At 40.9% G+C, this 26323-nt stretch overlaps 1 protein-coding gene across 2 annotated transcripts; it reads left to right on the forward strand.

The window, feature by feature from the left end:
- Positions 1-6341: 6341 nt before the first annotated feature.
- HSPA4 (heat shock protein family A (Hsp70) member 4) lies at positions 6342-24759 on the forward strand. Of its 2 annotated transcripts, XM_050905645.1 has the most exons (19): positions 6343-6525; positions 10565-10622; positions 12290-12430; positions 13157-13279; positions 13735-13834; positions 14246-14379; positions 16285-16529; positions 16936-17012; positions 17312-17463; positions 19049-19155; positions 19500-19633; positions 20102-20283; positions 20705-20794; positions 21325-21477; positions 21994-22119; positions 23150-23257; positions 23572-23691; positions 24086-24247; positions 24499-24759. In XM_050905645.1, the coding sequence occupies exons 1-19, from the start codon at positions 6419-6421 to the stop codon at positions 24703-24705; spliced, it is 2526 nt and encodes an 841-aa protein (XP_050761602.1). In that variant the 5' UTR covers positions 6343-6418; the 3' UTR covers positions 24706-24759. The 2 variants fall into 2 exon arrangements, with proteins under 2 accessions (XP_050761603.1, XP_050761602.1); XM_050905646.1 differs by lacking the exon at positions 20705-20794 and having other exon boundaries at positions 6342-6525; positions 19049-19149.
- Positions 24760-26323: the final 1564 nt, after the last annotated feature.

The raw sequence follows: 26323 nt of genomic DNA on the forward strand, positions 1-26323 counted from the left end.
CTCGCATTTTGCTGCCACGTTTCGTGGACCAACACGCTGAGAAGTATCTTACATGTTTAAAATCCGTTCATGCGGGCAGGCTGCCTCAAGGCACTAATTTCCACCGTTAGGAAGTATACGCAAAACTATGAACTAGCCTTAATTATACAGCTATGATGTATGCGTAATATACAACATCCAGGAACAAACGATTGTTTCAGGAAATATTTGTATATTCTTTAGACTTAGACGTTTGTTGCCCATCACTTTCCAATATTGTTTTTCTTGTATCCATTTTTCCTCCTTTTTTCTGTTTGCTTTTGTTATATTTCTTTGGGAGATTTCCAGTTGGTTGTTCTGGGTTTGGTTTGGTGGGCAATTATCCAGCTCTGATACTTCAGTAGCTGTGATGGCTTAATTTGTAAACACATGAAATCTAATTATCGTTCAAGTTTGATGGAAAACTATGGAAGCCAGGATAAGAGGGAAATTTATCTTTTCAACATTTATTTCACTGCAAATTCTTAAGACAACCGAACTGGTGAAAACGGCTCCCGAGTAACCTTTCATAGCATGGAGAGGTAGGATTTTCTGAGAACTCTGTTATATGGCGTATGATTCGTATCAGAGTTCGGGGCAACATGATATTCCAAATACCCTCAGCTGAGGAGATTGCAAAGCCCATTTCTATTTGAATATCCCAGAATAGCACTATGAACCATACATTAGATGACATGCAATGACTATTTACAGCAGCCCAAAGAATAGCCTGTGACAGCTAGCACTTATTTTAAGCCCATATTAATTTTCATGTTTGGCTGGCATTAATGAATTGCAAGACATGCCACTGTAAACAGAGCCTGAAGATACTGGGCGTACGCTGAGATACACCGTAGTGGCAGATTTGCAGTATGTAAGCACTTCCACTGAAATCATACATCTGTTTCGCATACAGATGATAGAAAAAGGAGGATGCCTAATCTGCCTGGCAGGGATTTATCTGTGAAGCTCCCCAGAAGAGTAAGTTTTGGGCAAGTCTGGAGGCTGCAGACTGAGATCAGGACTGACTGAGGCACAGATCAAGTAAACCACTGAATGAAAGCACGATGAGGATACTTTGAAGAACAGACAAAATCACCCATAGCGTACAAATTAACAGCGATGCATCAGTCTTTTTCCCATTTTTTTTATACCCATGGTTTTTGAGGATTAGATATTTGTAATGCCTGCCACGCTACAGAAGACCCATTTGCAGCTCAGAGCAGTGAAATGGTATCAGGTATATCAACAGCAAATTATTCCCTCTTTAAAAAATAGCCATGAGTTTTAGGCCATGTTATCATTACATTTTGAATACATTCTCTGACTCATGTTTTCTTATATATAGCAGTAGTTGATCAAATATATATCTGAATTCTGAAAGTCTTGAGCATATGATGCGATTATGAAACTTCAATGCTTTTGCTGCTTTGTTTACATTATCTTCAAAAGTCTAAGAATTTCTGAGACATTTTGTTCTTAGAATAGTTGCCATCTATTTTAAAAGAGACAAGCTGCATCTTCAACAGCCCTTTTTTGATGATTCTTCTTCTGGGTTTTTCTCCTTAATTTAAAATAAAATTACTGATTATTGTGATAACAAAAAAGAACAAAACCTAATCAGCTATTTATCACTTTACTGATAAGCAACTAAGTAGCAACATACACAATACATTCCAAATGACAAACACAGTATGTTCAAATAAGGAATACTTATGTCTGATAGGCATTCACAGATCATGTATTTAAGTGCATAAGAAAAAGACAAGTTACTTGGTTGGAAGAAGACAAAGTCTGACTTGATGTAAGAAATGAAATTACTTCCTTAAATTAACGTGGCAAGGTGCTATGCTACCTCGTAGTTGAATTTTGCCTCGATATTTCTTAATGTACTGAGACATTTCTTCTAGTCATACATCTCCGTTAAAAGCAATTGTATCGGTGCTGAAAACCCAATTTGAAAATGTGCTAGAAAGCTTGTGAAAGCAATGACAAACATGCAGATTTCTCCCCGTAATTTCCAGCACGTCAGGTTTATTTATTCTTGATCTTCATGGTCCACGTCTTCTGGAATAATTAGATCCCATGACAGAGTTCTAAAAATATATAATAAATACTTCTATTAATTAAAAGATGAAAACCACTGAACTTAAAATTCATGAGTTCTTGGCGATGCCAGACCAGTAGTAACTCAATGTCAAAAGCTAATGGACAGTTCGAGACAGAAAGGCTTAAATAAACATAATGACTTCAGTGCACAGCCGAGCAGAGGACACATCTCTGGGAAAGCCCATCTCTGAAGTTAATTGAAACAAATCTGCGTGCTCTAGGCATGCCTCCTAAGCATCCGCAGAGAATCGCAGCAAAGTTTTCTGCCTCTGTATTGGATCTAAGAGTTTGTATTTGTTTGCCAGGCGAGGGAACGTGGAGCAGCAGAGTCAATAGGGCGTTTGACTGGGCTACAGCAGGACAGGCAGGCGCATCCGTGTCCTCCCAGGGATCAGGTCAAACGTACCTCCGACCGAACGCTACAGTGCTGTGGGTGGAGGGTATCAAACCCGTACCACAGAGGATATAAAAGGTAACTAAGCCTGTGCCTATTCTTTCTTTAGTGCCTTACCATTGTACTGGGGAATGGACAGAAATGCAGTTGAAGAATGTGCTTTCAGATCAGGCTGCCCGTTATTCCAGACATTTTTTCTTCCTACTCTTTCTTTCTCCTTTTTTTCCCCCCTCTCACTTTTCACACCTTCTCCTTCCTTCTCTATGCATTTTAGCCACCACATTGGCATAGGCAGGCTTCATTTCCCAGTTTCTTTTCCATGTGAACATAAGCAACAAAGAAATTAAGGCTCACCTTTTGAGTATCATTTGTCTTCAGATTGCTCCTCTGAGGGTAAATGTCGGTCTCTAATAGCAATTGTTTCAGGCTGTTACAAATTTAGCAGACAACAAACACTGGTTTATTCTGGACTCCCACCTGGAAAGATCACTGCCACATTGAAGGCTAGAAATGTTGACCAAGGTCTGATCTCAGTGGGCATATCTATATTGGAAACTGGATTCAGATAAGACAAAGATGCTTCTGTTATTCTAGTTCCATTCCAAATGCAAAGCTTGTCAACTGTGTATAGCTGGTTGAACACACAACCTTGATCCCCCATGGAGAAGGTGAACCATCCGCGAGCAGAAGAGCGAACGTTGCCTGCAGCGCTCCCCAGGCTGCAAGGCACGGAGCTAAGAAAGGTGCCCGGACCGTTGGTGAGCTGGCCCACAGCACCGTTCCCGAAACCATCCCCATGCACAGCTGCTTTCAAGGTCAGGGTGGGAAGCTGCTTCACCGTACTGACTCCCCAAGAAGGGGACACTCAGCAAATGAAGTATACATACCTTGGTATTGGGTGACATGCGCGGTTTTCTGTAGGGTTCTCAGTGCCCTCAGCAATGACTATGTTTTTATAACATACTGAAAGTGAAAAATCTGTGGCAAAAGGAACAGCCAGTCTGGATTCAAACAGGATTCATCAGAAGTTATAGGAGGGGGAAAAAAATACCAAAAAAGCACATATAGAATAAAAAAAAGCATATATAGAATCAGCTACTTATCATGCCTTCAAAAGTCAAGCGCTGTCAAACTCGTAGGTAAAATCCAGTAAGTTGAGTTACCCTGGCTGGTACTTTGCTGTTTCATTTTACAGTCGTTCTCTCTACTGCAAATCAGTCTTCACCAGGGAAGAAATGATAAAGCCTTATTAAGGAATATCTGTTACAAGAGTTCAGGATAAGCTATGTGTCTTTCAGCTGTCATCAAATCCTCGTTATTTCTTAGAAATATTTATTACAGTCTTTTCATGTTTTGTACATTAGAAGTCTCACTTTTTACAAGAAAAAACATTCAGAAAATAGAGGAGAGTGGGGAGAATCATCAAATCTGTTCCACTTCAGACGACTACATAAGGACGCCTCAAGTTTTGCATTGATTTATTTATTTTTCCCCTAGCCGGGGGGTTGTATGTGGTGACCAGAACTGTCTGTTTGGGCTGGCGGGGCCTCTCTCTCCCACCTCCCTCCCGTCCCCACGGGCAGCATCTCTGGCGAGGTCCCAGGACCGTGTCCTAGCCCAGGGTCAGCAGTCACACGCGGCAGGCAGCCGGTGGGAGCCCGTCGGGGCTCCAGGCACTCCGACACAGATCCCCTCTGACGCCAGGCTCTCTCCTCCCCGGCCCCTCCACTGGCAGGGTGTCTCCTTTCCAAAATGAAAGTGAAAAAAGAAAAAAAAAAAAAGGAAACTGGGTGATGCACTTTCTCGCTGTTCATTGCGCTGCGGGTACGTGTTGTACAATATTCTCCATGCGGGCTGGTTTCGTTCCTTGGCACCTCGCTCTACACTCAAGGACATCCGAGGTTAAACACTTCATTATTATTCTGTCATTAGCACCGTGATGCAATTCCCAGCCCACCGACAGCTGCCAGAGCGGCGTCACTCAGCACGCTGCCAGGAATCGCAAGCGCGCGGGGCTGAGGCTGCTCAACAGCCTCTGGGGCGAGAGTCCTTCCTGCTTTAAATATTGAATTTCTCTGCCATGTGTTTTCTGTATCATTAAAGCAAGGAGCAGCGATGTAAATATAGGGCTGGGAATTTGGAAACGTACTGTTTGTAATACGCTACATTGCCGTATTTTAGGCACGTTTTAATTCAGAATTAAAAGCGTCCCCAAATATTAAGTTTCACAAAATCCATCAATGGAAGATAAGTATCAGAATTATGCTTGTGTTAGGATGAATCAGCCAATCCCTTGTGCTTTCTTCCCAAAACGCTCCCCTCGGCAGAGCTCTCCCTTACCTCCTCACTGCTGGGAGGAGCGGCACCGCTGTCGGGGTCCCAGCAGAGCAGTGGGTCCACCGCCCCGTCCACCCTCAACCCGCTCCCACCACCACTGGGACTATGGAACGTGCTGGAGCTTTTAGGGATATTTTTTTTTTTTAATTTTAGCTTTTTAGGGATTCCTGATCCCTAAAAACGACTTTTCTCCACCACGCTCATGAAGCACTTGGTGGCTAAATGCTGCCCTGGAAAACACGACGTAGCTATACAATACATACTGCAGTGATAGTGGCCCAGGCCCTGAAGACAGATACACTAATATTAAAATTTTATGTGTTGATTAGAGACCGACTGTACTGCAAATCCTACTGGATATAAAGCAATCATGTGCTAAATTTTATTGGTAGCATAGGTGGAACCAAAGTGGCTTTTAACCACATTCTCAAACTATGAAACTATGAACTATTGGATTTTCTTCTGTAATTCAGAAACAATGAGAACACGGGTTGGGTCACTCGGCCCAGTCATGTTTGAACCATGGAGGTCTCCCATGTTTTACCTCAGGACTCCCACATGGAGAAAGGTTTAATGAGCACTAAATACTTCTGTGTGTGCATATGTATGGTTTAGATGTGGTATTTTTATCCCTGCACCTTCTGTTTGGTGTTGCAGAGGAGGTCTAGGAAAAAAAGAGCAAATGACAGTTTACCTCCATATTGCTCTAAAAGTTGGCAGATGTGTAAAAGATGAATGACGTACGGATGCTCTCAATACACCCTTTAGCTAGCTACGGAACATCATCAACAAGGCTTCCATTCATTTTTTTAGTACTTGAGGTTGTAAAAATAGAACAAAATGAAAGAGATTTCTTTGTAATTTTGGGAGCGTCAAGGTAGAATCACCAGCGTGGTCCTCTTGAATTGACAGGACACAAATGACGATATCCTAACAGCAAATATAATTACTCAGGAAGCGTTTAGGTCCTTTTCTGCAAAACCTGTGTGTGTTCCCAGAAACTGCGATTTTTTTTTTTTTTTTTTTTTTTTAAAATCTCATGGCATGCTGTTTTCCTTCAAGCCCCATCTGTTATAATCAGGTGATTACATCACAGGGAAAAAAATACATAAAACGGCCTTTCGGTTGGCGCTGAAAGCCACAAACGCCTTCTTAAAGCCTCAAACCCCAGAGGAAACAATAACACAAAGACCTCTGCAGTGCCGCCAAGTTCTGACTTTACCCCATTTCTCTCCAATTCTTTCAAGATTAGGCAAGAAGAACAACTTTTTGCCAAGGAAAAAGGGCGGGCGAGGACGGCTGCGGGGGGGCGTGGCCACGACGAGCCCCGCCCCTCCGACGGCGCTCCCACGCCTGCGCGATAGCTCCCGGCGGCAGTCTCGCGAGAGCTTCCCCCCCCCGTCCCCTCGTTCTCTCAGCGCTCCGCTCGGCCGCGGCCCGACGGGATCTTTCGAGAAGTCCCCCCGCCCCGAGGAGGCAGCGCCCGCCGCCGCCGCCGCGCATTTAAACGGGCCGAGCCGCCGCTCCTCAGGCGCCTCAGTCCCTTCCCCCGTCGCAGCTATGTCGGTGGTGGGCATCGATTTGGGTTTCCAGAGCTGTTATGTGGCTGTGGCCCGCGCCGGCGGCATCGAGACCATCGCTAATGAGTACAGCGATCGCAGCACGCCGTGAGTGGGGCTCGGGGCGGGCCGCGCCGCCTTCCCGCCGCTGCCGGCGGGCTGAGGAGCGGGGCTGAGGAGGCGGCCTCCCGCTGAAGGGAAGGCGCCCGCTCGGCCCGGTCCTGCCCCGGCGTGGCGGGGCCGTCGCGGGGCGCAGCCGGGTAGGGGAGCGAGCCGGGGTCGGGGGGTGTGCTGGGCTTCCCACCGCGGCGGGTCGGGAGAAGCGGACTTATTTAATAAGTGCTGAAAGAAAGATCAGATATGATGCGGCAGACGTGGAGAGGTGTTCCGGATGACCCTCTGTGCTCCTTTCCTTTTTGTGTAGTATGACCAGTTTGTCCTCCCTGAGGCAGGGCTGTGTTGTTAGCATTAAAAGGATAGGGTCCATAAATATAAGAAAAAGCAACCGTGTCTTTGACCGCTGGAAGTAACAAAGCTTAATTTCCTATAAATTTATATGCCGTGTTTTGATATACCTGATAGCGTACCAGTTTGTTCTCCTGCCGTTCAAGTCCTGTGTCCCCCAGTGCAGCCGGACCGTGGAGGTGAACGCTGAGCTGGGGCTTAGCTCTGTGCGAGCTCGCTGGCCTGCCGTTGGGTTAAAGCTTAGAAAAGCTGCTTAGCAGCCTTCCCTTCAGCCTGTGTGTTTCTTTGTTCAGCAAGGGCTCCCAGAAAATTTGCACGTGTTTTCAGTATTGGGTCTTTTAAACTCTCACTTGAAACTAGCCGCCAGATTGACAAATTATTGGGATGGGGAAGTGGAATGTGAGTAGGCAGTGTCAGACCTCCGCTTTCCTGGGAAGGGGACTGACTAACAGTGTAATTTGGTGAACTTGGTCTTGAAGCACATTACACTTTACAGTGTTTATAGTATATTCTAACTCGGCTTATATAAATAGGCCTTCCCAACACATCTCTCAAGAAGAGTGTGCATTGCTTATTTTTAATAAGAAACTTGCTAAGAAGGAGAGCGAGAACTGGGATAAAACTCTTCTAAGAATGGATTGCAAAATAAAGGTGGAAAAGGAACTTCCAGTGCATCAGACCTGGAGGGGAACTGTTTGGAAAGCTGTCTTAAAAGTGTTTCTGCAGCTTACTATATGTTGTAGTATAGCTTTATTTTAAGCAGATACTAAAATAAATAGCTGTCTTGGTGAGACAATTGCATTGTGTTGGGTTCTCATTGGACGATACCTCAGCTCTGTTTGTGTGTTACTGTCCCTAAGCAATGAATAAATGGAGAAGGAAATTTTTTATTTGGTACGTGAGCTAGAGTAAGGACCAGTCTCTTAAGTATTCTCAATAATATGGAAGTTTAAAGGTTAGATGTACTAGGAAAGTATTTAATGTAAAGAATTTCAAAGCAGTCTTCTAATAGCTCTAGGTATCTGGCCCTCAGGGAGTTGGAAGTTCTGCTTGTATATAGTTGAGATATGAACACAAATATCGCTCATTGAAGGAGGTGACACAATGAATCTTTCAGGAAATAATTCAGTTATGAAAGGCTGCAGTGAAATTGGAAAAAAATTAGCATAATGACGATAATAGAGTTTTTAACAGGACTTAATCTCCAAGTACTGTTCTGAGGGAATGCAGAAAACCATTCTATAAGCAAACACATCTATTAAAAGAAATTCTTAATGACTTTTAAGTGTCTGTCTTGGAAACAGCCTGGTTCATAAAGTCAGTGCTTAGCATTTCTTTACAGTGAGCTCTGAGGGGGAGTCGTGCAAGGTGGTGTGACAGGTTTCCTCGGGAATCGGCTTGTGGTCAGGGTTAAATGCTATATTGTTCTATGATGACATCCAAGTTTTGGGAAGGATTAGCAGATATGTGTTATTGTAATAATTTGTATTAGTAAAGTAAACCCTACTGAATACATCATACTTAGTTCAGTGGCACACATGATGTTCTCACTGAATCTGCTTTCAGCTCTGTAGTTGGATTCTTCCAGAATCCTGTAAAATTTGAATTTGTATATCCAAAAGCAGTGCAGAACTTGTTTGTCTTTGAATATGGTAGTCTTTAAATGGAAAAGTGGTAGAGAAAGCTAGTAAAAAAATGTAAGTTTCATTATCTCCGTAAGGATGATGGGACTTGGGTTAAGTGAAGAGGTTGTAACTGATCTTATGAAGCTAGCGCTGATTTTCAGTGTAGAGGAAATGTGCTGTCAGGGGACAGGGCATGTCTTCCAAGGCAGTGAAGGAGGGTGGGAGGGTACGGGTGAAGTAGTGCCTCCAGGTGTGTTAAGGAAGTTCAAAGCTCTACTTAAGTTGCTTCATTAGACCTCTGATGACCTTCACTGTGATTATGTTTCTACTTAATATGCTATGGTTAGTGATTCAACTTCCAGTAAAATTGTGTAATAGTATAATTTGTATTTAATGAGTTAACCCTGGTTCCTATGGTGAACTGATTTGGGGAATGAGACTGGCTGAAAATTCTTCCTTCCCTCCCTCTTCCCAGTTTAACTTACCTCTGCGCTGGGTCCCTGTGTGGCTCCCCAAGGCTCAGTTGGGAGCCGGAGTTAACTCAGGAGAAGGGTTGGGATGGGCAGAAAGGGAAGGAGTGGAGCCGAGTAGAACCATCCTGTCTGTCCAGCTGCAGCTCCTCAGAGAAGCTTGCCTGTTTATAAAGCCAAGTAGGGGGCAAGCATGTTTAAGAAGAATGTATGTACTTAAAGGTTTTATTCCCAGCGTATAATACAGAAGCCCGTGGTTTTGATTACTGTGCTGTATCCTTCTCTTGAGATGGACTTCTACCTTGAGGTTTTAGTCTGGCAGGTTTAAAGGGTTCTGTAATCTAAATTAGTGGATTTGTGGTGAATGGGGACTGATGGCTTGTGAATTTAGCAGTGAAGTAGCTAGATTGGTGTGTTTTTTTTGTCTAGGAGAAAAGCAACAATTCATGTTCATGTCTCAATTCCTTTCTGGAGACCAGAGTAAATTAATAATTAGCTTCCTGCTCGGGGCTCATTAGATCTTTAGCAGTATGCTCTGCAGCTCCTGTTCCCTTAGTATGGGCCTTAGGGTCTGCATAGCACAGAACTTCCTTACTCTTTGTTAACTAATCCCTTGAATAGTTGTTTCAAATAATAACAGATTCATTCAGAAATGTTAATTCTGTTGCAACGTATGCTTTAGTGGGCCTTGTTTCATTTGTTAAGTTGTTAATAAATTGGAGGAAGATATAAACCCAATGCAATTATATCACTCTAGTCTTCAATTCTGGTTTTGACAATTTCTGTGTGGAAGACCAATTCTAAACCTCAGGCTGAGTTGGAATTTGTTTCTTGTGGCAGCCCTATGGCATAACCCTGCTGTAAAGCAGATTCTTGACCTGCTGTGTAGAGAGCAGCTTAATTATGCTGTTAGTATGTTGTGTAAATAGTAAAGATCTGCTTGACTAATAGCGTTTTTTTTCCCCCCCCAGTAAGTTTACCTGAATGGTATGAGGAACTTGGATTAGGGGGCTGGATTTAATTTTGTTAGGGCTTCTACAGTTCGTTAAATATGTAAATCAAGAGGCTTAGTAGGACTAGGAATTTCTCCAAAAAGGAGGATTTTTTTTATTCTGTCTTTTTCAGAAGTGCAAGCTGTCACAAAGTAGTTTGGCATAAAGTATGATTTTTCTTTCTGTAATCTACGTTATTTCAGTGAGTACAGATGAAACCCATAAACGCCAATCTTCCTCTGCAGTTTTTTTTCTTCCTGCACTTGAAGGGTTTGCTTTAAAACTGGAAAGCTTAGTTAGCATTTGGTACAGACATGTAGGAATGATTTTCTTAATATCTGATTTACCTCATGTATTTCTTCTGAACAGTTGAATGTTTCCTTTATGATTAGCGAACAACTTATCTTTGAGTGGCTTAGATATATAGGTAACTATTGAGATAAAGGGTGTGTACCCAATTATTACGTAGATGTACAACTTGAAGTAACATGAATAAGTTTTGTTTTAGTGCTGTTCTGCAATGAGGAGCATTGCTGTTTTAACTGAACTTAGAGTGCCTGTTCTTACTAACTGGAACTCTTTCTTCTCATTATAGGTCATGTATAGCCTTTGGACCCAAGAATCGCTCGATTGGTGCTGCAGCTAAAAGCCAGGTGAGCGTATAGTTTGGGTAAAAGCAGCTTCAGTCAAGAATCAGATTAGCAGAATGTATTTTTTTATCATTGAAGATAGAAATGTCTCTGAGCTGGTGTCCTAGTGTCTCCATAACTAATGAACAGCTGAGCTTAATTCAGCTGTTCAGCATGTAATGCTGCTTTGTCATCTTGGACAGAAATCTAAGGGTTGATAGTTGTACATAATGAAATGTACAAAAAAAATCTTTGCCTCTTAACAAATTCTGATAAATACTCATTTTTTTTAGGTTGCAAATGTAAATTCTAAAGCTAAGCAGTAGTGTTTCGTCCTACCTTAGCTTGTTCCAGTTCGTGTGCCTTATGATAGCTCTTAATTATGTGACTACATTCTATAGAATTCTTTTAAGTGCGTAGTTTTGGCAGAAAGGGGACATACTTGAGTGTAAATATATATAGCTTTCTTGACTCTGTGGTTGAATTACAACCTAAATATCTGTCTTAGGCGTTCTTGTTCATACTTTGAGTTTCTGTTGGTGTAGGTAGGTAAATGTGATTTAAGGACTGAGAAGAAGTTAAGCTGATTTGTCCTGCTCGTGACATTTGGGTCCTGCTGTATCGTATCTTTTGTTGCTGTGAAACCCCTATAAAACATGATCTTTTTTTGAAGTCCTCTACAGGAAGTGACTATTCAAACACTTGGTTTTTCTTAGCCTTAAATACCTAGAGATGTGTGAAGATTCATTATCTAGAATACAAAAATGACTGGACACAACCATGTTATTCAAGAACAGAAGAACTGTACTAGAACTAAATACAGATGTTTTTTCTGGAATTGAGTGTCTGCTTAGCTTAAAGAAATTCATTGATACAGAGATCCGGTAGAGATGAGGTATGTCCTGCAGAAACTAAACTTACAGAAAATCAAAACCAGGTTACTTAGGAAATAGACACTTGACTGAAACTGAATCACAGGTAAATGTCCTATGGTACAGTGCTTGTCTGCTTTGTCGATTACTATGTTTTTTTCAGTATGTGTCTTGCTCTAATGTAAATGAAAGAATTAAACAAGTTTACTTGCACTATGTTAAAACAAGCTGTAATGATTTTTCACTTCTCCATTTGCACTGATCTCTGCTATTAATAAAAGACAATCTACCTTTTGTGAGGTAAATCAAGTTGACAGCATCATCTTGGGCCCTCCTGACTCTTTAAAGCTTCATGACAAGGTCCTTGAGCTGTTTTGTGAGAATATCTGTGTTGACTGTCACTTGCATGTGATGAACCTGAACTGGAGTTCACATCAATATGCTTGTTATGTTTGCAAAATTACTGGCTGCAGTGCAGTAGAAAGGCAGGGTGGTAGGAAACAGGTAAATGGGACAGACGCTTGGCTAACATTTTTAAAGTGTCCTACACATACACTATGAAAATTGAGTGCTATTTTAATCAATTTCTGATAGAATCTTGGCTCAGTTTTCTAGCATACGTTTTATTTTAAATCTCAAATTCCTGTAGGTTACCTGAGCGATCAGAGGGAAGTTGCTTTCTAGCAACTGCCCTGGTACTATTAAGATACAAATGACAAAAATATTCTGGCGAGAGAAGCATGAGAACAAAACTCCGTCTTCTGTTTGAAATTCAGATGTTCCCCTGACAAGTTGTATTAAAGATTTCTTTTCCTCTAGGTTATTTCAAATGCAAAGAATACAGTACAAAGTTTTAAAAGATTTCATGGTCGTGCATTCTCAGATCCCTTTGTTCAAGCTGAAAAAGCAAGCCTTGCGTATGAACTTGTCCAGCTGCCAACAGGCTCAACTGGCATCAAGGTAAGTCTGGCATATTTGAAAAAGAGCCAGAGGAGGAAACTTTGATAAAGTTTCCTTTTATCTCTTTATTTTGAACCTGCTTGCTGCAGTTTCTGTTCTCTTGTGAATGGAAAGTCTTAAATAGGGAATAAAAGGCTAGTAATGCAGATGGTCTCTCCAGGTGTTAGGTGAGACTGATTTTACAGTTACACAATTTCTCTGCCTTGCAAAGTCAGCCCCACACAAACTGTTTTAGCAGTGCTTTTTTTCCTTCACTCCGTGGTGAATTTGGAAGACAAGCTACTTGACCAGTGTACTTATTTAGCTACTGTCCAGGTCCTGCAAGGGTGTAAGGTGTCAGCTTAGTACTTCAGGTGAAGTGGTAAAAATTTGTCTTTTTCAACAATGGCTGAGCTTCTGATTTGGATTTTAGCAATAACTAATGAACCTAAGAACAGTAAGGAGGAAGGCATCCTAGGCATTGTCTAGCAATCGGGATTTAATAAAAAAAATCTGTCCAGAGCAGATTTGTGTATGTGAATTCTTAAATGTGCGTTCCAGTGTTTATGTATTATCTTCTTGCAATTGCTGTGCACAAGCTAGGCTATCAGAGAGAAGGTTGTCTAGAGCTGCGTTACTTTTTTAAACTTGCTTTTAGTAAAAAATGTCTCTTGCATGTGTTCCTTGTGTTTGTAGTGTGTGGTTTTTACTGTAGTGTAATACGTGTACACAATTTTTTATTTGAAGGCCATGTATATGGAAGAAGAAAGAAACTTTACTATTGAACAGGTGACAGGAATGCTTCTTACCAAACTAAAAGAGACTGCTGAGAATGCGCTTAAGAAGCCTGTAGTTGACTGTGTTGTTTCTGTAAGTATGTGATAGTAAATAAGTCTTACATATTTGGTTGGTATCATAAACTGAAATGATTGCAGCCTTAAATTGCCCATTAAATTTGAATATTCAGGTATTTGTCTTTTCTGTTTAAAACTGAATCTTACATCTCCTCGTCAAAACTAGACTTAATTAATGGTAAAATATCTCAAATTGCTGCTATTTAGCAGCATAAATAGTATTTGATACCTGTTTCTGCTCCTTTGCTCCTAAAATGAGTGGCTTGTGAGACAGAATGGAAGAAGATTCACAAAAAGTAACTTTGTCTTCATGTAATGTTTTCTTTGCTTTTTCTGTATTGCAACTGAAATGAATGCTAAATTTGAAGGATACCTCAGCTGTGCTCTATACTGACTCTCTATACACACTTGTAACTATTTGCTAAATTGGCTCTTCTAAATGTTAATATTAGTTCTCTGATCTTCTTGCAGGTTCCTTCTTTCTACACAGATGCAGAAAGGAGATCTGTGATGGATGCTACACAGATTGCTGGTCTCAACTGTCTGAGACTAATAAATGAAACAACTGCAGGTAATACCTTCCTTTCTCTCCCTCACTTAATATTGTAGTTTTATTAGAAAAAAGGGCTTTTAATCTGTCACTGATCCATGCCCTCTGGAATTACTGCTGGTTTTGTAAACTTAAAATAGATGAGTTGATCATGAAGTTTCTTAAGCTCTGGTCTGTTTTTCATTGCTTTACAGAGGCATAAAGATACTTCTAGAACACCTGTTTTAATGCAGCTACTAGGAGGGGCTAATACTGTTTAATGTTCTTCCATGTTCCTTTAGCATTGGGGATTTTGTTTAACAAGAGATCGATTTCTGTAGCTTGAAAAGTGGGATGAAAGGCTAATGCTGTTTACTGATGTACCATTTATTTCTTAAGGAATTACAAAACTGAATGTCCTAACTATACTCTTTGACTCTTGTTTCTGTGTAGTTGCCCTTGCATACGGAATCTATAAGCAAGACCTGCCTGCCTTGGAAGAGAAGCCACGGAATGTTGTTTTTGTGGATATGGGGCATTCTGCGTATCAAGTTTCTGTTTGTGCATTCAACAAAGGAAAACTGAAAGTAATCAATCTGTTATGCATCCATTTTAATTACCAGTAGAAATATTCATCAGTACATACATGGCCTGCGACAGGCAAGCTTGCCTGTCTTTGCATAAGTGCATCCAGGGAGCTCAATTCGTATTCTTAAAATTGCGCTTTGTCTGGAGTTAAAAGTAGGGCAGGGAACTAGAGAGCTTTTGAGTGATACATGGAGGAAGCAAACATGCCTTAATCAGCAGACTTTGGCAAAGAATAAAAAACTTGGAATGAATGATCTGTTCAGAAATTATATCTGATGGGATGCCGCTTTCAAAAAATACTCTAGTTCAGTCATGAGATCTAGCATTAAAACAGGAATTCCTAGAATGGTGTGACAAACTTTTTTAACGCTTGCTGTGGTGCTCACGTAAAAGAGTAAAAACATTCTTAATTACTTTAAGCTGCAAAAGGAAGCAAGCAAGTTACAGTGTACTTCTAAGTGTAAGTTGCCAAAGTGTTACTGTTTTCCAGAAAATACTAACATTTCTTGGCTTTTTTACAATTACAATCTGGACTTTTGCAGCTCCAATAACTTTCTCTTAATTGGTTAGAGAAACAAACATGAATTTTAAAGCATGGGGTAGTGAAATAAAGAGAAGGCAAGAGTTCTGAAAACATTAGTTTTGTTGTAGTTCCGTTTCCTCTTGTGAGGAAACGTAACCTACTCTGTTTCTCTCAGCTTTGTCTTTTAAACTTTGAAACCATAGAAGTATGGAAGGGATGCTTTTGAGTATGGAATGGAGAGCTGGACAGCAAGGCAGTTAAAACAGTGCAGAGACAAACCCAGTCTGAAGGTGTATTGAGAACAGTGTGATACTTCACTGATTTCTATTCCTAAAAAAAAAAAAAAATTAAGTTCACAATATGTTTAAAGAGTAGAATCAGCTGAGGTGAATGGGCTACAGATGTGCTTGACAGATAATTCCCTCCCCAAAAATGAGCACCTATTTGCAAGAGTTAACACTTATTCTCTTCGTGTTTTATTTTTAGCTTGGTGTAAGCATGTTCCACCCTTATGAGGCATCAAATATTAAACTGGGATATGATTCAAACTGACAGTGGCTAAGCAGAATTTGGAAACTCCGATGGTCTGCTTACAGTACAAGTTACTGAACAGATTGTGTTGCTATGCCTTGCCCTATCTTTCTAAATCTCTTCTAAAAGTTGTCACCTCGTTACAGGAAAGCTGGGTGCCCAAGGCTGCTTTTTAGCATTTGAGATAGCAGATGGTTTTTTCTCCTGGAACTTGTAGCTGCTGTGTGTATGTGCTGCAATTCTTGTGAGAATTGCCATTCACAAAGAGGTTTAATATTGGTGTAGCTGCCAGAATTTGTCCGTGGTAATGACGGTTCTTTCTCCAGCAGCATTTTGAATGTATCTAATATCAGCTACAAAAGGCGGAGGATAATCATGGTTTAGACTTGGTAGGCCTTAAAAAAAAAAAAAAGGCATCTCAGGATGTGTATGAGTATTACTGCAGTTGTAATCCACATAAACTGTCAGATGTTAGTGATGCAATCGCTACTTAGATTGCCCTGAAATACAAGAGAATAGTTTAATTCTTGCCAGCAGTGTCCATGAAATGTGACAGATGAGTATGGGACGCAGCTTTATTGTTTGGGATAGGTTAGACTTCTAGACAAGGCTCATCAAAAGAAACTCCTCACTGGTGATGGCAAGGGCAGAATAAAAATGAACTGTACTGGTGCAGCCACAACAGGAAAAATCTGGTATAATTCTTCCTCTGTAGTAATGTTGTGATACTTGCTTTCATTTAAAGTTGGACTACATTTGAAACAAAGAAATGCTTTGACGTTAACTGCTAATTGGTGTCACTGAAGTAATGACAAATTGTACTATTACTGAAGAGTTCAATTTTTTTAAGGTGCTTGCTACAGCATTTGATACAACACTTGGAGGCAGGAAGTTTGATGAGATGTTAGTTGAATACTTTTGTGAAGAATTCGGAAAGAAGTATAAACTAGACATAAAGTCAAAGATTCGTGCATTGTTGAGGCTACACCAGGAATGTGAAAAACTGAAAAAACTGATGAGCGCTAATGCCTCTGATCTCCCGATGAACATAGAATGCTTCATGAATGACATAGATGTCTCTGGAACAATGAACAGGTAATGTTTATACTTTTATAAAGGTAAGCTTTAGAGTGCCCTTCATTCAAGTTCTTTCAGTGAAGAAAGAAACTTAGTATAAAGTACCAGTTCTTAGGACTGGAGGGAGGTGGGAAATTTAAGAACAACATGTGCAGGGGTGCTGCTCAAAATGATAATGTTTAGAGACTGGTCAGTGGCCTTGAGTAAGGAGGGAGGGCTGTGAACGTTGCAACTGTGTCTAGATTACTAGAGCAAAGTTTGTCTGGGAGAATATACTAAATAAATATAAAACTAGGATTGGGGGAGAGAAGACCCTGCAGTATGTAGTTAAAATGGCGTTCTTTCAATTTTGGCACTCTGTTGTATTTGCAGTATTAACTTGCTTATGGTATGCTATAGCTTTATTTATGGCTTCTTCCAACAGAAGCAAATTTTTAGAGATGTGTGATGGACTCCTTGCAAGAGTAGAACCACCCCTTCGCAGTGTGCTGGAGCAAGCCAGTAAGTGTATACGCATTCTGTATTCTGCATACAGAAGAGAGACATCCATAATGCAAGCTTCCTTTGGGTGTTGACAGAACTTGGACAGATGGATTTAGCGCAGCTAACAATTTCTTGCTTATCAGTTACAAGCGCTTTAAAACCTTTTCACGCAAGCTAAGATCTGAAATTCTTATTGCTTAGAAACTTAGAGAACAAGCTTAAAATAATGGTCTAGTAAAACTTTTAGTTTACAATGTCAGCATATTCATGTAAAACAGAAACATTTAATCTATAAAAACTGTCTGACTCCTTTCTAGAGTTAAAGAAGGAGGATATTTATGCAGTAGAGATAGTTGGTGGTACCACAAGAATCCCTGCTGTAAAAGAGAAGATCAGTAAATTTTTTGGCAAAGAAGTCAGTACAACTTTGAATGCGGATGAGGCTGTTGCACGAGGTTGTGCGCTGCAGGTAAAAAGTGCTGCTTGTTTTAGCTGTGAGTATTTTTATTGAAATCCATAAATATTTGAGCCAGAGTCCACAGGTAACACAAAAGATACTTCATGTGTATCATAGAATGGATTCAAGTAAGCTTCAGGAAAGTGGTTGGAAGAATGAGAACAGCAGCTTTAAGTGATACCTTTGTGCTGTTTATCTAAGCCAAATCAGTGGATCAGTGTAGCTTGTTGAAGTGAAACGAACTCTGCTTCTGCTGTGGCTGCAAACTGGGAGTCTGATAAAGCTCATATGATATTTTCTCTTCCAGGCTCCTTTGGAGGCCTAGGTTAAACAGGGGAAGAAGCTTTTTTTACAGCACTACTGATGAACTTGTGATATGGCAATTGCTTAATAACATGGATGGAAATGAAAGCTTAGGTTCTTGCTAATGGAAATCTGTGTCCTGAGCTGGAATCGGTCACTGTGGAATGGCTTAAGTAGTATTAAATGCTCTATAGTTACTAGTGCTACCATCTCTTGAATGCACCTTAATTTTGCTCTGATCACCTCGCTTCTCACTTCACATGTTTAATATGTGCTTACAGCTCTGTTCCATCAGTGGTACAAACTAGCTATTGGAATCTGCTTAAAAAGAGACTTTTGTGTTATGGTATGCAAAAAGCCTCGTTCTATGTCACTCTAAAAAGTAACTTTAATTGAGGTTTTCTGATTTCTTATGTTGGCACTAAAAACAAGTCAGTAGCCTAACCATAGCAAACCAAACAACACGATGACTTGTCATCGTTTAACCCCAGCCAGCAACAAAGCACCACACAGCCACTCCCCGCTCCCAATGGGATGGGGAGGAGGATCAGGGGGGAAAAAGTAAAACTCGTGTGTTGAGATAAGAACAGTTGAACTGAAGTAAAATAAAATATAATACTAACTAATAATAAAAAATGTAATGATATTTGTAATGAAAAGGAATATAACAAAAAGAGAAATAAAACCCAAGAAGAGACAAGTGATGCACAGTGCAGTTGCTCACCACCCACTGACCGATGCCCAAGCAGCGATCTGCCCCTCCTGCCCAACTCCCCCCCATTTATATACTGGGCACGACGTTCTATGATAGAATACCCCTTTGGCTAGTTGGGGTCAGCTGTCCTGGCCATGCTCTGTCCCAGCTTCTTGTGCACCTCCTCACTGGCAGAGCATGGGAAACTGGAAAGTCCTTCACTTAGGATAAGTGCTACTTAGCAACAACTAAAACATCAGCATGTTATCAACAGTATTCTCGCACTCAATCCAAAACACAGCACTGTACCAGCTACTAAGAAGAATAATAACTCTATCTCAGCTGAAACCAGGACATGACTCTAAACTAAAACTTGTGTATTTCCATTTTCAGAGTGAACAGATTATGACAGCTTCCTGAAAAGGAAGGGTACATACGAGCTTCCAGTGCTTATTATGCAGGTCCCAAGTCCATTAGTATTAGCCTCCCTTAACCTAGAGTAAATCTACAAATTAAGCAGCATAAACAGCTACTTGCTGAATTAAATTACTATTCACCTGAAGTATGAATATTTGTAATATGGCTTTTGTGCTCTTTCAGTGTGCTATTTTATCCCCGGCTTTCAAAGTGAGAGAATTCTCTATCACAGATTTGATACCGTATCCTATTTCTTTACGATGGAATTCACCAGCAGAGGAAGGGTTAAGGTAAAAAAAAAAGTTCAATCTTCTTGCATGATTACATAGAGCTTGAAACTAAATGATGACAACTAGAGTAAATAACACTTTTAGAACAGTGCCCACTTAACAATTCAAACTTTGATACTTTCTCTGAAGTTAATGACAGTAAAAAACAAAACCAAGGATGGGTGGCAGTTTAGCACTTCCTACATGGCTGTCAGCCTTATTTTAACCTAAAAGGTTAGGAGACACTCTTGTTGCTTCTTAAAGAAGCTTTTCCTTAAGATGTAAGAGGATCTGGAAAAGTTTTGTTAACTTTATCAGATGTGTCATCCCACAAACTGAACAAGTGCTCTGTTTTTCTCTTACAGTGACTGTGAGGTCTTTCCCAAGAACCATGCTGCTCCATTTTCTAAGGTCCTCACATTCTACAGAAAGGAACCTTTTACTCTTGAGGCGTACTACAGTTCTCCCAAGGAGTTGCCTTACCCAGATCCTGCTATAGGTTAAGACCATTCTATAGCTTTAAGCTTTATTAATAGTCTTGTACATGTTTCAGGACTTCTTTCTGTCTAATTATGTAGTCTGGAAAGTGCAACCCACTACAAATGCTGTAGGGACAGGTTTCCAAAGTCATGGATCCACGGTAAAATGAGTGGAGTAACATGAAGTTTATGGACAAATAGGCTAAATAAAGAGCATCCTAATGTTGGAGCAAACCTGAGGGGGGCATACCTAGAATTGTGCAGTCTTCTACTATGATACAAGTAACACCAGCTCTTACAGTATACCATAGAGAATTTTTGATTGCTGTGTATCCTAGCATTGCTGAGTAAAAAATTGTTTGGCTTGAGTAGGATTGGATATGCTCTGAGCGCATCACAGTGATCTGTTGTCAGCAAGTCAGGTTTTACTTTACATTCAGTGATTAAGTTAATCAAATGGTATGTTTTTTCTCTCTGGGATTGTTTAGCTCACTTCTTGGTTCAGAAGGTCACTCCTCAAACAGATGGATCCAGTTCAAAAGTGAAAGTTAAAGTTAGAGTAAATATCCACGGTATCTTCAGTGTTTCAAGTGCATCTTTAGTGGAGGTTCACAAATCTGATGAGAATGAAGAGCCTATGGAAACAGATCAGCATGCAAAAGAGGAAGAGGTAATAGGCTTCATTGCTCTTGGCTGCTTAGAAAACTGCTTTTATGATGAAGTATAATTGTGCAAGTTCTGGGGAGGCTCTAAGATTTGTGTAAGGATTTAGTAGACATGTCCAGCAACTAAAATATGAAGATGTGATTAAGTACTAACTGAAGTATGTCACACCAGTGACAGATCTCCTGAAACCAGGACTGTGAGGTATGGATGAAATTCTTAGTCATGCTAGGAGTGAGCTGTTTGTTACCTGCCTAAGCAAAGACTAGAAGCTTGTAATTTATGCCTTGAGACTCTACGTCAGTCTTCATTCGGTTTCTTCTTTTGCCTAAAGGGCATTAAATGTAATTGATCAGCCTAGGAACTGAAGCAATCATCTGCAGATGCATTGTTTAATATGTCAAATTGGATCTCTTTATGAATTGCAGAAGATGCAAGTAGACCAAGAAGAGCAACAAAAGACTGAAGAACAACAGCAGGCCCAACCTGAAAATAAGGCAGAGTCTGAAGAAATGGAGGTAACATGAACATCTGAGAGACTTCTCTTTTCTTAGAGGATAATTCTGGAAGATTCTTAAGAATATGTAGTCTGTGAGCCTATCTGCTGCCTTTGTCATAGCTCTGGAAGCTAAACTTTTATTTGAATATGTTGGTAGTCTGTAGTGTGATTAGAGCTTTAGAAGTACATAAATGGCATGGATAATTGCAGGCCTGTCAAGTGACCTAGTACTGATAAAATGGGTGAACTCTCCTGTTCATGGAAGAAACAATCATTTAGTTTTCAATACCTTAAATAGTAGAAAAGTGTTCTACTATAAGCACCATCACCCCCGTGAATGTAGTCAGTGTGCCCAGAAAAGATCAGTAGTTGCATTAATTATCTCTGACTACTTTAGCAGCTGAAGTGTCAGAATGACAGATAGTAGTATGTAGTTCTGATGTTGAGATGCACTAACTCAATAATACTTTTTCTACTATAAGTCTTGGATACTCAGCTTGAACTGACTGGTGATGCTGTTTTTACTTTTAATGTGTTTCTTTGATGCAGACTTCTCAGGCTGACTCAAAAGACAAGAAAGTGGATCAACCGCCTCAAGCCAAGAAGGCTAAAGTAAAGACTACTACAGTGGACCTTCCCATTGAGAATCAGTTGGTGTGGCAGATAGGGAAAGATATGCTCAACTTATTCATTGAGAACGAGGTAAACTCTTCCTTGCCCAAGCTAAAAATTTCACTAGTCGATCTCCAGAAACTTTGCTGTTCATTAAACATGGTTATTGGTTAAGGGTGATCAAGGAAGGATGAAAAGGGAAAAAAAAAAAATGCAGTTTTTTGTGAGGTGAACAACAGTGCCCCATGGAGCCAAAACATTATTCCTGTTAAGTGAATGCTGTAACTCTTACTGAAGAGGTGTTCTGCAGGAAAGCTAGGTCTCAGGGTGATTATTTCCAAAATCAGTTGCAGTTACAAGGTACTTGATGGCTGCTACCGTCAGGGTGAAGGTTCCTCAACGGGAGCAAGATTGTTCTGTACTGTATTGGATATCCCACCAAAACTGAAATTTAGTTTTTATTCATGTGCTGTGTTTAGAACAGTTCTGTAAACCACAGTATTTCAAAATCTTTAGTCAAACTTAAGCTTTTGCTAACAAGGTATCCTGGCAATAAATGTTAAATAACTAGTTTTTTAGCCAACTAATTTGACAACTTGTTCACAGGGTAAAATGATAATGCAGGATAAGCTAGAGAAAGAGAGGAATGATGCCAAGAATGCAGTGGAAGAATATGTGTATGATATGAGAGACAAACTCTGCGGTGTTTATGAGAAATTCGTTAGTGAAGATGTAAGTATTTCTAGCTTGATTGTCTTCTAATATGTATTGTTGCAATGAACAGTTGTATTTTACTAACCTTTGACCTGTATCAGATGCTATGTTTACTTAGACTGTATTTTCAGACTTTAAATCTGGAGAAATGGCTTTTAACCTTTCTGGCTGTGAAGATAACCTTGTAAATGTGGCCCAAGTACAAGCAGATGGTACCCAGGATATATTGTGTGTTCTTTTCCAAAACAGATGTGGCAATTAAGATATTATCAGAGCATGTGTTTTCAGACTGAAGCAGACTAGGAGCACTTGCACAATCATTTTAAGGCAACCTATTTTATTTTGGCTCTTTGTCAGTATTCAGGAGTAGTTTAAGATTAAAAAAAAAAAAATCAAACAACAACCCTACCTAGGAACATAATAGGTGGGATTAGTCTGACTAAATGTGGGCACCTGCGTCTGAACAGGTTGCCTAAAAATCTCTTGGTATTATTAATTGGCTTTCCCTGTTGTACTAAAGGAGCTTGCTGTGCAATTAATATAATTGTAAGTTAGATAACTACATTAGTCAGATGAATCACTCTGAACTCTTGCCTACATCTCCATTGATTGTAATGGGAGCCTTGCCAGCAAGGTGTCTACAGAGCCTAGGTGCCTACATCACAGCTAAAACTGGGACAAGTCAAGTGAGATTCATGGCACCTTTGCTAAAGATGAGTTTCACTCTGTTGTCAGACTTGCTCGTATAGTGATGATGAAAATGTGAAGGGGGAAAAAATAAAAGGGGGGGGGAAATAGGCTTTTATGTGACAGTATTGATCTAAACTGTGGGTGTCATAGTTCTTCCTTAGGCCTGGTCTCCACCACAAAGCCATGCTGAAGAATATTTTATTTCTTATTTTTTCACTAAAATAGGATAAAGAGTTTCAGACAGAGTTCTTTAAACTCTAAAAATGTAACCCTTCCAGAAAAGTTCCAAGTATCACTTAATGCCATCTGCCAGCTAATAGAATTATCTCACCTACCTATTTTGTATGGATTGCTTCAGGATCGAAATAGTTTCACACTGAAGCTGGAAGATACAGAGAATTGGCTCTATGAAGATGGTGAAGACCAACCCAAACAAATTTACATTGATAAATTGACGGAATTGAAGGTAAGTGGTTTTTACATTCCCATTGGAATTTACTGAATCTAGGGAACTTTGTTCAAGCAGGGAGCTGTCCTAGGTCTACAGATTCAGAGATTAGCACTGGTAACAAACTACCTAGTTTGCTCATTAAGTATATGAGGAGCAGATCTCCCATAGACCTGTAACAGTACAGGGGTGAGGGAGACTCAGTCCCTCCTGTAAGTGGAGGGAAGAGTACAAGTTCCAAGGAGTTCAGAATGTTGATGTATGCTGTCAAATCTTGCAGGATCATATTGTGATGCTGCATGGTTTTTGATATCTGTTGTACTTTGTTTCAGACACTGGGTCAACCTATTCAGGCAAGATTTCAAGAATCGGAGGAAAGACCAAAAGCATTTGAGGACTTAGGGAAGCAAATTCAACAGTACATGAAAACTGTTCATGCATTCAAAGCAAAGGTATTTCCATACTTCTGGCAAATGCAAGGAAGTGGTACAAATCTTTTCTGAATCTTAAGTAAGCTCCTTTAAACAAAAAGCTGGTGCAACCTCCTGGCTAGCTTCTGAGTTCTTGATATTTACTGTATTTTCAGAAGTGGGTGTTGGCTTGAAAACCTGACAGTCTTTTTAATCAGGTGTTGATTTCCTCATGGAGGGAAAATGCCAGCAGCAGTAGAACTTCAGTTCTCTGGTTACAGAGCTGTGGGTGATCAGCTTAATTGCTCTGCTAACTAGAACAGCCTTCTGGCTTTATGGTCTTGTATTTTGAAGCTAAAAGTTTGAAGAAATAAGCATGTGGTTTACATGTTCAAAACAAGTATTTGTACAGCTACTACTAATTTGGCTGTTTCAGGATGAACAGTATGACCATCTAGATGAAGCAGATATAGCAAAAGTGGAGAAGAGTGCAAATGAAGCTATGGAGTGGATGAACAATAAACTTAATCTTCAAAACAAGAGAAGTCTTACTTTGGACCCAGTTATAAAAGCTAAAGACATACAAGCTAAAACTAAAGTAAGTCTTTCTATGTAATTCACTGTATTTCCATGAATCTTTCTGTTTCTTGGTCCGGCTGTTTGTGCTCAGAGGTGAGAAATCTATAACAGAAGGACAGTGATTGGATATTAATCAGTTAAACATGTATTGGGGAACATCAGCCCTCAACTTGGATATTCATCTGGTAGTGTCAAAAGTTAATTTGAGAAACAGGTTAAAGTACAACTGTTAGATAAAAACATTTCTGTTTTTTTTTTCCTGTTTTCTAGGAATTGACAAGTATTTGTAATCCTATAGTCACAAAACCAAAACCCAAAGTTGAACTCCCAAAGGAGGAGCAGAAACCGACTGAACCGAATGGACCAGTAGAAGGGGAGGGAGAAGCCAACAGTGGGTCCCAGGCTGCCGAGCCGAGCGCTGCTGCCGCTGCCCCCACGGCCCCGGAGAAGAAGCTTCCCGAAATGGACATTGACTGAATTTCAGCACTTGTTTATATTATTGCAAACTACAATAAAGCTTTAAGTTGTCAACTTTGTATGTTCTGAATACAAATTGAAGCAAGTGAATACCACAGCACTCTTAAGAATTTTTGGAGAGGTTTGGTCAATGCATCAAGTCAGAACACTTGGCTAGCTAACTACTCTATCAAAAAAGCAGTATTTCTTGCCATTATGATTGTATTTACAAGTTTTGGTACTCTTACTAGACCTACAGGAACAGCCATAAGCTGATTCTCCATTTTTAATGTCCGTGGTGAGTCAATCTTATTTTAAAGTAGTGAGACGGCAACCTCTGAAGTCTAACTTGGCACACTGTTTGTTCACTTTCCCTTGTGGATTGCAGCAACAGCGTTTGTATAAGTGCCCACGAATGCTAGGACTGCAAGAAGATAATGGGGGAGAGGGGGGGTGCACCTTCTAGAGCCTGAAGCATAGTCTTTCATTTGCTCATCTTAATCTAGCCCTTGCTCTAGTGTTACTGCGCTGCTCTAGATGGATTTTGATTTGCACTTGAACAGTTCAGTTAAACAAGGTTTGCAAAGCAGTGGGTGGTGGCATCAGTACTTTTATTCCTTAGCTGGTGCCCTCGCGTCATGGATGGCTCAGGTTTGTTTAGCCGATATAGAGTAGCAACTGTACACTCCTGCGGATCAGACCGTGAATGTGCTCTGAGACATGAAAGTGTATGCCTGGCGCATGTCCCAGCTGATCAGACCATGTAAACTTTTTGTCTCTAGTTAAATTAGCTGCTTGTAGAAAGAATGAATACTTGCATTTCGGTTGCTTACACTGATAGTTGATTCTGACTTGTTCCTAACTTTTTCTGAAGGGGGTATGCTTGCTTCCACGAGGCCTTCATTTGGAATGCTTGGGTTTTTTGTGTTTTGGTTTTTTTTTCCCCCCAGGAAAAGAAAGACCTGACTGATTTGGCATTTTTTTTTCTATGAGCTTTATGCAATGATTTGCTTCTAGTACTGATTGTCATTAAACTTGCAAACATTAATTTGTATGTGTTAAAATCCAAAGCTGAACTACCCATTCAGATACCGCAAGAAATAAATGCACTGGATTCTACTGGATCACCTTCTCCAGCTGTTGATTGCGATGAAGAGAAAACTCCGGCGGGGTAGACGTGAGGGCTGTGTCCTTCGTTACTGGAGGCGTGCAAAGAGCTCTGCCCTGCTGCACGAAGGCTTTAATGCTTTTCTTGCTGATAAGGGTGAAGCTGTGCTTTATGGATGTCAGTTGAGACCCGCTTTAATGAAGGAGGGCTAATAAATGGGGGGGGGGACCCTGTGCCTGCTCAGGGGAGGGTACGGGGGGCGGCTAGCGGCAGCCCTGAGCTTGGCGGCGTTTTCTGAGGCCTCTCCGTGGCTGGGGCAGCTCCTCAAGCAGCCATTCCCTCAGGAACCCGCGCCTAAACCGAGCTGCGCCGCACTCCCCGGGCTGGGCCGCGGCCTGGGCCCTCGGCCAGGCGCTGCCGTCCCTCCCGGCCGCCGGGGAGCGCTGCGGCGGCGGGGCCGGGCGGCCTGTGCGGTCGGGAGCGCGGCGGGCCGGGGGCGGGCCGGCGCCTCCGCCCGCCCGCCAGCCCCCC

The sequence above is a fragment of the Gymnogyps californianus genome, chromosome 14, assembly GCF_018139145.2.
Source record: "Gymnogyps californianus isolate 813 chromosome 14, ASM1813914v2, whole genome shotgun sequence".
NCBI classification, from domain to species: Eukaryota; Metazoa; Chordata; class Aves; order Accipitriformes; family Cathartidae; genus Gymnogyps; species Gymnogyps californianus.